The sequence below is a fragment of the Equus przewalskii genome, chromosome 22, assembly GCF_037783145.1.
Source record: "Equus przewalskii isolate Varuska chromosome 22, EquPr2, whole genome shotgun sequence".
Taxonomy (NCBI): Eukaryota; Metazoa; Chordata; class Mammalia; order Perissodactyla; family Equidae; genus Equus; species Equus przewalskii.
In genome coordinates this window covers 4,871,666-4,886,152 of record NC_091852.1, presented here as the reverse complement: position 1 = coordinate 4,886,152, position 14,487 = coordinate 4,871,666, and the positions used below count along the sequence as shown (strand labels likewise).

Genomic DNA, 14,487 nt, shown 5'->3' with positions numbered 1-14,487 from the left:
TGGACAGCTGCAACTTGAGGGGCTTTGTGGCAAGCAGGGTCATTGGAGGAAGGCAAGACAAGGAAGGGGAAAAGGTTGACTATAAAAGGAGTCGTTGGGTTATTACATAGGTTTGCGTCACTTGGATTTCTAGCGTGGGCCTAAATGCATTTTAGTTCAGCAGTGGGCTCTCAGGAAGTCCCCTCCCTCGGTGATGGGTACAGGGGCCGGGGAGGGGCCACAGGACAGAGAGAGTGAGAGAGGGCTTAGGGTGAGATAACCCAGGAGGAAAGGTCAAGTTGCTTGGAAACAGGGAGGCTGACTTTCAAAATAAAAGAGGTTGCAGTAAAGTGATGCGGGCCGGATGTTAGTCCTCCAGACAGAGCTGAAGTTGAACATCAGCTCCGACTTTTATTAACTGAGTGACCTTGGGCAAGTCTCTTAGCTCTTCTGGTGATAATATTGAGCCAGCAGGGCTGGCATGAGGATTGAATTAGAATAAGTATAGAAAGGTCCTAGAATCAGAGCAAATAGGAAGTTTTCAAAAAGCAGAAGCTTGAATTCTGCTAGTAATGATTTCTACTAGTAAACTGGCTGCCTTGGTAAGAGAAATGGCAAGGAGGGCTGAGTTTGATAGTCTCCTGGCCAGGGCCCATCCCGAGGGTTCTTATTCCGTATCTACCACGGGAGAGCAGAAGGGCACTGATCAGAGACTGGTGAAGGAAACCAGTGGCACCTGTACTTGCATTAAACAGAAGCACGAGTGGAAGTCGCTCGTTTACGATGGTGACCTGTGAAGAGTTAGTGGTCCTAGTAGTGAGGACCCGGAGACCATTTCTCCTTCCTATTCTGCATCAGCCACTGTGTCTCTGAGGTCTGTCTCCAGCCTACCTGCCCTCAGTCACCTCAACTCTCCGGTGGGTCTGAGTTAGATCCTCTCTAAGTCATGTCTGGCTCTAACATGCTGTTTTCTTTAAAATACAACTGTCTGTCATCTTTGAAAGGTTAGCAGATGTGCTGCCTGTGACATCTTGATCGCTAGTGGAATTTAGGAGAAACAGGAAAGATGTTAGGGGCAGGTGACCGTTTGCACCTGTCCTTGCTGGCCTCCATTTTCTCACTTGTAAGAGGGGTGTACTAATCTCCCCGTCAAGGCCCAGTGTTAGGACTGTTGCGATGGGAGGCAATCAATAGATGTTGCCCCCACTACCCTTCTTCTCTGCCACATTTCCTCTTTATTTTGGCTGAGGGATCCACAATCCTGGGAAGTTACACCTTTCATGTTATGGCAACACCTAAACCTCTCCGTCCTCCAGTTTGCTTGACCACTGGAGAGAGCTATCAACAGAAATCAGCGCAGTAGCTTCATGCAGCCACTGGAACACTCAGAAAGTGTGCAATTTGAGTAATAAGCCAATCGCTGAGAGAACAGTGGAAGGCAAGAGCGTACCACTGTGTTTAGAAATGTCATCACATGGTTTGTGCCGTCTGGATCACGCTCACTGCCTCTAGCCTCGTGAATACACATGTCATTTAGTTGTCCTCTGCTGGGATGGGTCCCTGTGCTCTGCTTTGCCGATGATCGGATGAGGGAATGCCAGGTGCGATTAGGAATATGTAGCCAATTCACAGTGTTCGGAGCCTCTCACCCTAATAATGCTTTATCCAACGTCAGCAAAGCTTTTCTTATAGGTAGTGGAAGAGAGGGTGACAGCAGCTTCTGCATGTCAGATCTAATGTAAAAAGAAGCTGAATTTGGTTCAGGTCCAGCTGCTCACAGAAGAAATACCTTTTCCTTATTCCCATGTTCTAGGCTACTTCTCTAACTACAAATGGTGTTTTCCCCAAACTGTAGCACGATAAATCCAAATGTACTCACCTGGACGCGATTAAACGCTCCTGTGAGTTCAGACTGTGCACGTGCACATAAGCGTGTACATGTACACGTGTGTGTCTGTTGATTCTTTCACTTTTGGCTCTGTCTACCTCTCCCTGGCTCTCCTTCCTCCTTCTGAAGAGAGGCACCCGGTTGTCCCTCAGCATCTTGCACAGGGCATGGAGCTATTGGGAACCTCTGCTCAATTTCAGAATCTGCTGAACTCGGGGAACGAGAAGTTTTCCAAGCCAAGAGTCATGTTCTCAGGCCTAATAATGTGCTGTGAGCTACTGTCTGTTCTCTCTTTTTGGAAGGGAACCAAGACCTTAGATTGCCATGAACATGTCCCCAAGTGTCATTGGCACTGCCCTGTAAAAACTTATGTCTAGAGTCATCTTCCCACCTTTTTATTCATCCGGAAGCCATACGCTGAGTACCAATATGGCCAAGCCCTCTGCCAGGTTGGCTGGGATAGGAGGAGAAAAACACAGTCCTTGCTTTCAAGGAGACTGCAGTTTTTCCTCTCAGAAGGCCTCCTGAATTCCCTTCCGATGAAGGCAAGATAGATAAAGTATTTTCAAGCAATAACATGGCTAATGTTTATTGAGCCTTTCAATTTATTGAGCTAATATTTTCTGAGCATTTTAAACGTTTTAACTTGTATAAAGTTAATAAACTATTATTATCATTGTTCCCACTTTACGGTTGAAGAAACTGAGTCACACAACTAGTGAGCCACAGAGCTGGGATGCAAACTCATGGCCATAGGCTGCAAAACCCATGGTCTTAACCACGGCAGTACTTCCTCTTGAGGTGGCTGTGAAAATATCAGAGGGAACGTAGTGTGCTATGGAATTCCAGAGCCAGCAGAATATGGCTCAGCACCCACCTCGACCCACCCTGGGAGAGAACCAGCGGAGCAGGGGGAGAGCCTGCCCCGGAGAAGCCCCCGACCCTCCCTGGTCCTCGAGCTGGGCTGCTGCTGCTTTCCCCTCTTAGTGGGTGTTCTCCTGGCGGAGGGGAGACGGGTCCTTACCTCCAAGAGCTGCAGGGTGCCCGGGGCATGAAGCAGAGGGCTGTGGGACTAACTTAGTTATGCTCTTCTCAAGAACTTGTTGAGAAGACTCGCCTGCTCTCTTTTTACAGCAGGGCTTTCTGCTCAAGAAAAGCATCCAGAGGTTTCTCCTGTTAAAAGGAGCCTTGTTCAAATACCCAGCAGCAAGCAGGAGAAACGACTGGTAAAAATGCAGGATCCTGCCCCAACCCACACAGGACAACACGAGCGCAGAGGGTGGTGGAGGGCCGCCAGCTCCCTGGCGCCTTCGCCGCGTGAGGCTGCAGAAGGGGGTTTTGTGCAGAGGTGGCCTTTTGCGCTGGTCTCTGACTTTTCCTCTTCCCTGGAGTCTTTGCGGTGGACAGATTCTTACAGACTCTAGATTTCTGGGGCTGAAATAAGGCTATGGCAAATCAACAACTTATTTCACTCTTTGAACTAAATCTAAGAAGATTTCGCCGTGGCCTGGAGTCTCTGGGTATTTTGGGATTTCTCATAGTTTATACTCCCCCAGGCCCCTCTCCTGGTGATGAGGTCACAGCCAGGGCTTTGCTCCTGTGACGAGTGAAAACATTCTCACTTCCCCTCCCCCGGAGAGCTGCGAAGGGCTGGGCTTGCGTAACCTTAGTGAGGCGGGAAGAGCCAACTCTTCAGTGTCCCCAAGAGCCTGTCACAGGCCAGTTGCAAAAAGAAACACCCGGAGGATAAGCCATGTTTTCATGTCACCTTTCAATTTCTTTTTTAAAGAGGACCTTGTCTGCAAAGTCTTTCTCTGGCTTTCCAATGAAAAGCCACAACATACACGCTGGCATCGTGAGCTCAGGAAGGGGCAGTTAGGACCCTCGCTTTACAGATTGTGGAGACAGGCCCAGAGAGGCGCTGTAGCTCCCCCAAGGTCACAGCTAGTGTGTTAGGACAGGATTCAAATTCAGTTCTGACACCCAGATTCTTGGCCACTGTGCTGCAAGACTTCTTGCCTCCGGTAGGAGATCTGAGCTGAAGAGAGCCAGGCATCTCCCCAGGACTGGTTCTCCTGTGACAAGAGGCAGGCGGAGGCTGTGGCTTGAATGGAGGTAAAATGTGTTAGGACTTGCCTTGTACAAAAACAGGAAGTTCCTCCCTAGGAACGGTTAAATCCGGATATTTAGAGATAGCAGGGACCAGCACAATACCCCTTTGTATTTTTGACTAATGGGAAGTTACCGACTGGAGAAGTCAAAAGGCTTCCTCGGATCACGGTGCTGGAAAAGTCCCCACCTCCTTGTCCAGTGCTTCTTCTCTGACAATACAAGAAGGAGAGGTCTGGTCACCGTCTCTTTGGGGGATGACCGTGGGCTGCGGCCGTGACGAAAGGGGTATCCTCAGCACCCTAGAAAGCACATCCAAGGTTGGGTGGCAGTACGGGAGGGAGGGAAGAGCAGGGCGTTCTTGGATAATTCTGGCTCTCTCATTTTCAAATGCTCCTACAGTTCTGGAACTCTGCAGGTTTAAAATTCATTTCAATCCTCTATATTTAAGTGCTTCAAACTGTCCTGAAGGAGATCTTCCTTATTTGCCTTCCAGAGGGAAGAGCCCTTTGACACCCCCGCCCCGCCCCCGCCCTTGCTCTGCAGCGCCCCCTCAGGCCGTCAGGGGCAGCGACACCAGTCTCTGCAGGTTTCTAGAGTGAGGACTGCCAGGTCTGATGGTGACATCTCAAAACTCAGAGCTGTCCCTCCCTGAAGCACAGGCCAGTGTTTAGATGCCTTAAGTTGTCACACAGCTGGGAGAAGGCCGGGTGTGTAAGTCAGAAAAAGAAGGTATAAAATATCATACTCCCCGCCTTGCATAGCATAAAGAATAAAACTCGCCCCAATGATGGAATAAATGTGTTATGATTCAAAGAACTCTCCTATGGGTGGCCAGAGCACGTGTTGAGCTGGGGGGGGGGGGGGGCGGGGGGGATGGGGAGAAGGGGGCAGGGGAAGGGCAAAAGGAGATGTAATTTTTCACCAGGAATGAATGTCCAGGCGGAGGATGCGCTGGGATTCCGCTGCTTTGGGCTGAGGGAGAGGCGGGTGGCTTGGAAGCCATGCCTGGCGGCAGAGCAGGTGCAGCGAGGGAGACCACAGCTGCCAGCTCTGGTGTTGGAGGGAGCCCTCTGGAAGGACGGCCTGGGTGGGGTTGCTCCGCTGCAGCGTGTGGCTTGGAGGGGAGGGGGCTGTCACTGGGGGCTTTGACCTGCCCTCTAGGAGAGTCAACCCCCGCCATATTCTGTTTTGTTTTGTGTTTTTGTTTTCTGCTTCAGTCGCCCACTGCTTCTCAGGTCAGGCGCTCTGGTCAGGCGCTCTGACAGCAGCATTGTTCCAGAGCCCCTAAAACATAAACCTGTGTGTTGAGGGGGTGTCATTTAGGCCCACATGGCCTTGGGAATTCTCTGGGCAATGGAGCCCGGGTGCTCCTGAGACCACAGAGGTACAGCTGTGGTGAGGCATCTTTCCCTCCTCTTATGCGGTCAGGCAGCGCCTTTTAGCACCAGGCACTGATGGGGGAGAAGGGACCCCTTAAGGCAAAGAGCTGAGGCTCCAGCAACGCCTTCTGCATCCTCCCCAGGGCACACGGACCTGACGCCGTGCTGATGGCCGAAGGCAACCCGCCGACCGAGCTGACGCAGTCGCAGATGCTGCACATCGCGCAGCAGATCGCCGCGGGCATGGTCTACCTGGCCTCCCAGCACTTCGTGCACCGGGACCTGGCCACCCGCAACTGCCTGGTGGGCGAGAACCTCCTGGTGAAGATTGGGGACTTCGGGATGTCCCGGGACGTGTACAGCACCGACTACTACAGGGTAAGCAGCCACGCCCTTGGGGAGACCCTCCTTGTCTTAGTTTGGGGGCTGCCGTAACAAAATTACCCCAGACTATGTGGCTTAAACAACAGAGATTTATTTTCCCACAATTCTGGAGGCTGGACGTCCATGATCAAGGGGACAGTATGGTTGATTTCTTCTCGTGCTTTTCTCCTTGGTTTCCAGACAGCGCCTTCTCTCTCTGTGCCTGACACAGTCCTCTCTCTGTGCGCTCATGCGTCCCCGGTGTTCCTCTGTCCTCTTCTTATAAGGACACCAGTCAGATAGGATTCGGGCCCACCCGACAGCCTCATTTTAACTTAATCACCTCTTTGAAGGCCCTGTCTCCACATGCAGTCACATTCTGAGGTGCTGGGGGTTAAGACGTCAACCAATGAATTTGGGGGGAACAGTTCAGCCCACAGCACCGGGCCACTCTTTCCATGGCTCTCTAGAGCAGGGTGTGACATCTCCAAGAGAAAAGTCCTCAGCATGAGAATTCTGCCAGGGGAACCCAAGGGGTTGGGGGAATTCCTAGTGGGCATGAGGCTAAAGTATTTTGAGGTTTGGATTTGATTTGTGAAATTATGCCTGGAGCCTTTGTTTGAAGTTTGACCTAAGATGAACTTGTTCACATGAATAATAATACATTAGACCTTGGAAATTCCCACACAGAACCTCCTTGGCTGAAAGTGGATTAGCTGGTGGCCATCTTGGTGAGATATAAATGGTTCTGTCCTGCCTGCTCCTGAACAGTCTTCCCCAGCCTGCCTGGGGTTCCCCCACCAGAGGTGCTAAGAGCGAGAGTTATAGACAGGAATTCAGATCCCCTGATTACCTGGAATTGGCCCCTGTGGCATGTTAGATTTGTTAATTGAGATCTTGGCACTTAAGTACGAGAGAAAAGGGATGCGTCTGGAGACCTTGAAGTCTTGATATTCTAAAATGAAGGTTTGGGGTAGTGATTGTTGTTTTGCTTGACTTTCAAGAGGAGAGGAAGAAAATAGGAAGTAAAAGGAATAAATGTGCTGGCTATATATAGCCTAAGAAGATAAAGCACGTAACTCGAGTAAGTTTCGTGACAGGTAGGGCTGGTGAAGAACCTGCCTCTCCTGGCCTTTGCTCTTCCCTGTGTGATTTATTTTGGAGGAGGAGCCTTCTCTGTCTCTTTCCTAGACCCCTCCCTGCAGCCTCCCTCACCTCCAATGCCTCTGATTCTCAGCTCAGTCAACTTTGCTGCAATTAGTCTAAGAAAATGAATCCGTTGCCTTATTGAACATCCTTCTGTAGATTGTTTTGTGGGGCTGCTTAGTTTGTCAGCTTGATAAGCCTTGTCCAATTTTGTATGGAAGAAGGAGTGGAGACCAAATTGTAAAGAATTCTCTTGAGTGTATTTGTAGAAAACACGGGCATGGTCTTAACTTCAGGTTTTCAAAATAGAGTTCGAAGCATGTGTCCTGACTGTAGCAGTATCTAGTTTGTTCCAGATATCTAAAACATGGATAAAGATCTTACCTAGCAATGGAAGCATCTCCTCTGTTAGCTGTGCTTCTGGGTGGGAGGTTGGGGTGGGGGGGGGGTCTCCCTGTCTCAGGAGACAAAGAAATACATGGGTGCTTCCCTGAGGAAAACACGACTGATCTTGATGAGCGTCTAAGGGAGAAGCATGTGGCCCGAGCAATGGCTTCCTCTGTTTCAGGGAGTTAATAAAGGTTTCAGAGGGCTTGACACAAAATAAGTGCTCAAAAAATGTTCTCAAACTTATCATTCTCCAAATCGATAAAGTTATGATTCATTCCCAAAGCCAAGATGAACCAGGTGGACGCCAATGTCCTCTTCTACAATCTCTAGAAAAATAGATCAGAGGAAAAAGACTGAAAAATTCCACAATAAGAGGACAAATCACCCAATTAAAAAATCAGCGAAGGATTTAAGTAGAGGTGTCTCCAAAGAAGATACATAAATGGCCAGTAGCACATTAAAAGATGCTCGACATCCTTAGTCATTAGGGAACTGTAAGTCAAAGCCACAGGAGATACCACTCCACACACTGGGATGCTGTAATCAAAAGGCAGCCAATAACCCGTGTTAACTAGGATGTGGAGAAATCGGAACCCTCGTAAACTGCTGATGGGACGTAAAATGGTGCAGCTGCTTTGGAAAACAGTTTGGCAGTTCCTCGAAAGGCTTGACACAGAGTCACCAAACCAACAATTCCACTCCTAGGCATATACCTAAGAGAACTGAAATCATATGTTCACCCAAAAAACCTGTGTGTGAATGTTCGAGCAGCATTATTCGTAATAGCTAAAAAATGGAAACAACTTAAGTGTCCATCAACTGATGTATGGATAAACAAAATGTGGTATATTCATACCATGGATTATTCATCAATAAAAAGGAATGAAGTGTTGGTACATGCTACAACATGGATGAACTTTGAAAACATTATGGTAAGTGAAAGAAGCCAGACTCAAAAGTTCACATATCATATGATCCTATTTATATGAAATGTCCAGAATAGGCAAATCCATAGAGACAGAAAGTAGATTAGTGGTGGCCTAGTGCTGGGGAAATGGAGAATGACAAGTGACTACTACTGGATGTAGAGTTTCTTTTTGGGGTGATGAAAATGTTCTAGAATTGTATAGTGGTAATGGTTATTTAGTATATTTATAAATATACTAAAAACCACTGAATGGTATACTTTAAAAGGGTAAGAATTGTAGTAATATAAATTATGTTTTAATGAAAAAAAGCCTGAAAAGGAAAATATTAGCAAAATAGTCACCATGATTATGAAGATAAGAAGCTAGTTTTGGTCATTTACACATTATAAAAACACTCATTGGTCATCTACTATGTTTTCCTATGATTTGCTAAAAAAAAATTCTCCACTTAAGTGACATTTTCCTGAAGTACTCTCTTCTGAATTGGTGGGATGAAATAATGATTCCCAGTTCCTTTATTTGTTAAACGTTCAGGAAACTATCCCAGCCATTAACAAATGTGCTTCAGATGCCACACATTTAACCCCTCCCCGTGGTCACTCTCAGTTGCAGCTGGAGGGTTTGTGTGTTCACTTGGTTCATTGTTCTTCCCACTGAGGATGAGGAAAAAGAACCAGGCTTCCATTAGCTTCTGTTAAAGGTAGGGATGGGCAGCAGCTGATAGGAAAAGGGATGGTGGACATAGGACCTGACAATTTGATAGTAGCCTAGGAGAACAAAGAAATTATGGCTTGTATTCTGCCTTCTCTAAAATTTCAAAGGTGTGGTCCACCTTTTGGTGCCGTGACAGTTTTTCTCATCATAGAACTCATTTGTAGAATATTTTTTCTTATTAAAATATCAAAAGCTTATCAGTGGGGTCCATTCTGTTGACTGGGCACATGGACAAGCAGAAGCTGTTGCTGTTTTACAGGTGAACTCCATGCACCTTGCAGTGGCCATTTCCCTGCACACTGCTGCTGTCACAGAAGCTCTCCACCTTGGATCGTCCACAAGCTTAGCTTTAACCCCTCCCCGTCATGGTGTCTCTTCATCTTTCCTGTTACAGCAGCTGGGGAATGTGTCCTCTTTATAGCTTGGGTTTCCCATTTGCCAGCACCTTAAGTAAGTTTTTCTTCATTATTCTCTTCCTGTGCTCTCCAAAAGCCTACATCAAACCCCAAAGTGGGGAGCTTCTGTAGCTGATGTGGGTTGTCAGCACCAATGTAAAACATTGCTTCTGCCATAGTCATGGGAGAGGATTTTTGTGTTAACCAAGGCTTTATCATGTGGGAGGGCAGTGATTAGGCCTGGAGTCAACTAGACTGAGGAGAAACATGTTCCTTATCTTTAAGCAAGAACCAGTTCCAGTGGCAGCCTGAGCCTTCTGCTCGTGGTGGCTTGTGAGCGGCCTTGTGGGGTGGCCATGGCTCTATGCAATCCGTGGTAGGAGGGGCATGTGGCAGCTGTTTCTCCATCACAGGGGAGCTGGCAGCACCAGGAAATGCCTGCCTCGAGGCTCCCACCCTGTTGCAGCTGAGCTAATTATATCTTCCCAATGAAGGGAGGAATCGGAACACTACATTTGCATTGCAACAGCCTGATATGGCGGGTCCAAAATTACTCCAGCATTTATGTTCTCTGAATTGTTTTAGTTAGCAGCTCTGCAATACCAATCTTTTATTTTGTTTTTATTCTTTCTCTCCACTGGCAAAACCTGACACGCAGGAACTATCTGAAACAGATTTCTGTCACATTCTGCCTGTCAGGCACCTAGGATCTCACTCTATTTGGCCATTACTGTTCCACAGTGGATCCACCGACGTTTTATTAACGTGCGCTTTGGTGGTTTTCCCTATGTGGTTCCAGCATGTGCTTAAAATGAGCATGATCGGTTAGTGAGAAGAGAGCCCTAGACATCGGAAATCCTAGCTTTTAAATCTTGATCTCCTCTGGGCTTTAGTTTTATGTTGGGATGGTAAGAAATTCTATCCTTTAATTCATCTTCCACTTAAGAAGAAAAGAAAAAGAAGCAGAATAGGCAAATTGATTTATGGTGGATATTTAAAGAAGCAAATGAAAATAACTTAGCTAAGCAAGGCCACAGTCAGCATCCTAAAGTGTTGAAATGATATCAGCAACCAAGTCCAGGAGATCACGTGTAGGTCCTCCACACCAGGCTAGACACTGCAGAGGGAAACAAGGCAGGCTGAACCAAAATCAGCTGAGATGACAAGTAGCCAAAAAGACTGACTTGAACTTCAGCACCTTTCTCCTTACCCTGTCCACCTGGAGTAGGAGGGGTGATGAGCTGGAAACACAAGGGAGAGGAGAAGGCTCAGGTATTTTAAGAACAGGACAAGCACATAAGAAATGATCAGGAGTTAACTTTCATACCTTGGTCTTTGAAAAGAATGTGTTTATTTTTTAAGGAATATTTTCATGTAGTGTGAACATTTCTAGACAGGTAGATAAATAGATAACTAGATGATAGGTAGATACGTAGATATTAGGTAGATGGATAGACAGATGATAGATTGTTAGATGATAGATAGATGACAGTAGGTAGATCAATCGATCTTGACTCATTCCACACATGTTTTTAGCATGTTGTCATGTGAAGTGCCAATGGCGTGCCCTCTGTGAGGAGCGGCATTGCATCTGCTTGGTGAACGCCTGCTAATCCTGAAAGGGCACTTCCAGTTTCACCTCCTCCCTGGCTTCCTCCAAGCAGAGTAATTGCTCACAAATCTGTGACCCCTCAGTACTTCATATAAATGGGCACTACAGCCTGTGGCATCGTGGGAATTTGTTCACATATGCATCTTCTCACTCATGTGGGAGCAGGGAGAGAAGACGTTTTATACATGTTTGTATCTGCGCAGACTGGCAGAGTGCACGATACATGCCAGGAGGTCAGTAAATGATTGCTGAGCAGGACACAAGTCAGGAAAAGCCTTTCTGAGTGAGTCTTTTTAGCCCAGTAGATGAATACAGAAGAGCCTCAGATTTGCAGGTGGCTCCTGGCTCTGAGGCTGGGAGCACTGACTCCAGGAAATAAAGCTCAGGATAGAAGAACATCCTCATCTCAGAAAATTTCTTCTCAGTAGAAAGCCCAGAGCTAAAACTTATTTGCATTTATACTATAGTAGAGAAACTTTCTCTGCCATACTCTGTCTGGAACCCTTGAACCCAGGCACAGTGTTTATTTTGAGCCCACACAAGCCCTTCCTGGAAGAGCAATGTCTCCTATGTCATCAACTCTCTTTTGCATGTGCCATTTCCTTATTTTCCCCTTAATACGTGATACTGACACAATGACTCTTAACTTGCGTATAAACAATTATAGACCTTTCTGTTTGCGTTCTTTTGATTAAAGTGGCCCCAGAAACATAAGACGTTGTTTATTTTATGAAATTGTCTTCAATTTATGCCTCATACAACACTGAGAGAGAGCACAGTTCAGAGGAACCTGTCTGCGGGGGAGAAATCAGAACATTGAGTTCAGATTAATTCTATATTAAACTAGATTTACATAAATTGTTTCAAGATTCTAAATTGGTTTAATGTGTACTCAAGCCTTCCTAAGAACCTTGTGCATATGCTTCGGCGTTGGAGCAAGAGAGTGTGTGTCATTTGTGCATTTATTCAGTACACATTTTTGAAGCAACTACTGTGCACTAGGTGCTGTACTGAAAGCGTCCAGACGAAAAAAAGCTACTGGAGCTGTGGCTGGGAGGAGTTCTCAGACATTTCAATGCAGTGTAATGAATGCTGTAACAGAGATATGCACTGGGAACCCTAAAGAGGAAGCCACCAGCCTGCTTTAGGAAATCAGAGTAAGGCTCATAGAGACATGACATTTGAGCTGATATTTAAGATCTGAACCCCAAATTGTACTATTGGCAGGAAGGCCCTGGGCCAGAAGGGGAGGGAGGCATTCTTGGCTTAGGAGGTAGCGCATGAAAAGAGATTGCGGTGTAAACATCACAGTGTGTGGCCAGGGAATGGGAACTCCTTTGCATGTGTCTGAGGCTGACAATGTAGGCTATTGAGGCCATCATCAGATTGCACAGGGGCCTGTTTGCCATGCCAAGACTTTGGATTTGGTCCTTTTGGCATCAGGGAGCCACTGAGAGATGTTACGGTAGAAAGTGGCATGTCACATTACATTGTCAGCTTATGAAAGTAGATCCACCCAACAGATCCCCAGATCTCCACTCCTGTACATATTTGATTGGCCTAGAGCAGCATCTCTCAAACTGGGTCCATGAGCTGGCAGTGGGTGTTCATCAAGTAAAGAGATCCACAATCACTAAGGTAACCAATTTTCCTTGCCACGGAACTCCTCAGAGCCTTTAATCTATTACTTTGCCCTGTGACCTCTTCAGAAGGGCTGTGGAAAGTGACCAAAGCCAGCATGGAAGAGCTGGCCTGGAGGGCCTTTGATCAGGTCCCTGGTCCCATCCATTTCCCAACTAACTGAGGTTGTTAGGGGAAGGTGGGATAAAGACCCTCTGTTTTTTCAGTCTTCAGAGTCCCTTATCCCTGAAGTCACTAGCCCATCCACTTTGTACACAGCAGTGCTACATGCTGAAATTAAGTACACTTCTAGGTGCGCCGGGAGTGAAGGCAGCTGCAACCCATTGCTTGGATGGGCTGGAAGGATTCGAATTCCTCTGAGTGCTCAGACCTCTCTTCAGTAGGTCCCTTCTCCCTCTTCGACCCCCATTTGAAGCAGCCAGGCCTCAGCTTTTTCATGCCTGTGACATTCCATACTTTTGCAGCACTCAGTCCAGAGTCCCTTAAAAAAGGGAGCTGGCAACGAAGAGTTAGCTGGGGTATAGAGGAAAGAGCATTGGTCTGGGGTCCTAGGGGAAAGGTTCAAATCTCTGCTTTCTTGTTTTTAACCTTATGGCTCTGTCAGTTAGGAACGCACTTAGCTGAAGGTAGAAATATGCTACTAGCAGTGGCCGAAGCAAATAGGGAGTTGATGTTGCTCACAAGACAAGAAGTTCACAGATGAGCAGTTTCTGATTAGTTCAGAGGCTTTACAATGTCAGATCTATGAGTGGGCACTTGAGATTTTGTTGGTCTTTTCCTCATGGCTGCAAGGTGGCTGCAGCGACGCCAAACATGCCGCAGGGAGCAGATCGTTTATCTCTACACGCCTTCTTCTCATCAGGGGGTAAGTCTTTCCCAGAATATCTCTTCAAAGACTCCTCCTTGTAGCTCACTGGCTACAGGTGGGTCAAGACAAAGAGCTGAACTCACTTGCAAAGATCAATGGCTTGTTGCCAAAGGTCTAGACAAACTGGGGTTCTACTATGGAGAAAAAGGAAGCCAAAGTCTTGTCACCCTTCAATAAAAGACCTAAACAAAACTGCGATTCTACTACAGGGACGAAGGAAGCAAAAGCACATGGCTTTGAGGTGAGCAAAGGAAATTATGTGTCATATTCATCTCATGCATCATCATAGCCTCCATTTCTTTTTTTGCAATGAGCTCTTGCCTTTAAAGGTTGTTGAGGACAACAAATTGAAGTGGCACATAATCATTGCTGAAAAACAAAAGTTCTGGAATTTCTCAGTGGGAAATCTGTATGAAGTGTTTCTTTTTTCTCAAGCTGCTTTTAAGATTTTCTCATATTACTAGTCTTGAGCAATTTGATTATGATGTGCCTTTGTATAGTTTTACTCATATTTCTTGTACTTGGGTTCATTGGATTTCTTGGATTGTAGGCTTATAGTTTTCATCAGTTCAAAAAATTTTGACCATTATTTGTTCAAATATTTCTTCTGTTCCCCCTAATTACCCACTAGGGACTCCAATTTCACTTATATTAAGCCACTTAAAGCTGTCTCATGGCTCACTGAGCTCTTTTCATGTTTTTGGATTCTCTTTTCTTTGCGTTTTATTTTGGATGGTTTCTGTTACTCTGTCTTCAACTTCAATAATCTTTGCTTCTGCAATGTCTAACTTCCTCTTATTCCCATCCAGTATATTTTTCATCTCACACCTTGTGGTTTTCATTCCTAGAAGTTGAAGGCGCTTACTAGGTACTTACTGATTGAAATAATTCCCTCAAAGGAGGTCTGAGAAAGATCGTGTGCTCTTCTTGAGAGTCTTTGAAAGTAAAGATGCCATCCACTGTAGTGGGTCTTCAGGATGGAAATAGCTCCTAAGTCCAAGCGTGACTTGACTTCATCTCTCAACTCTCTGTAACACTTTTTTAGAATTCTGTTCTCAGGTAGTTATTTCA

The 14,487-nt window shown here is 46.4% G+C and overlaps 1 protein-coding gene across 18 annotated transcripts in view; it reads left to right on the top strand.

Moving 5' to 3' along the window:
* The window catches only part of NTRK2 (neurotrophic receptor tyrosine kinase 2), a 345,658-nt gene that overhangs the window by 267,285 nt on the left and 63,886 nt on the right, over positions 1-14,487 (top strand). For all 18 annotated transcript variants that reach the window (XM_008521436.2, XM_008521435.2, XM_070590388.1 and 15 more), the window contains one exon: positions 5,502-5,736. In XM_008521436.2, coding sequence (XP_008519658.1) covers positions 5,502-5,736 — 235 coding nt within the window. The remainder of the gene's footprint in view (positions 1-5,501; positions 5,737-14,487) is intronic.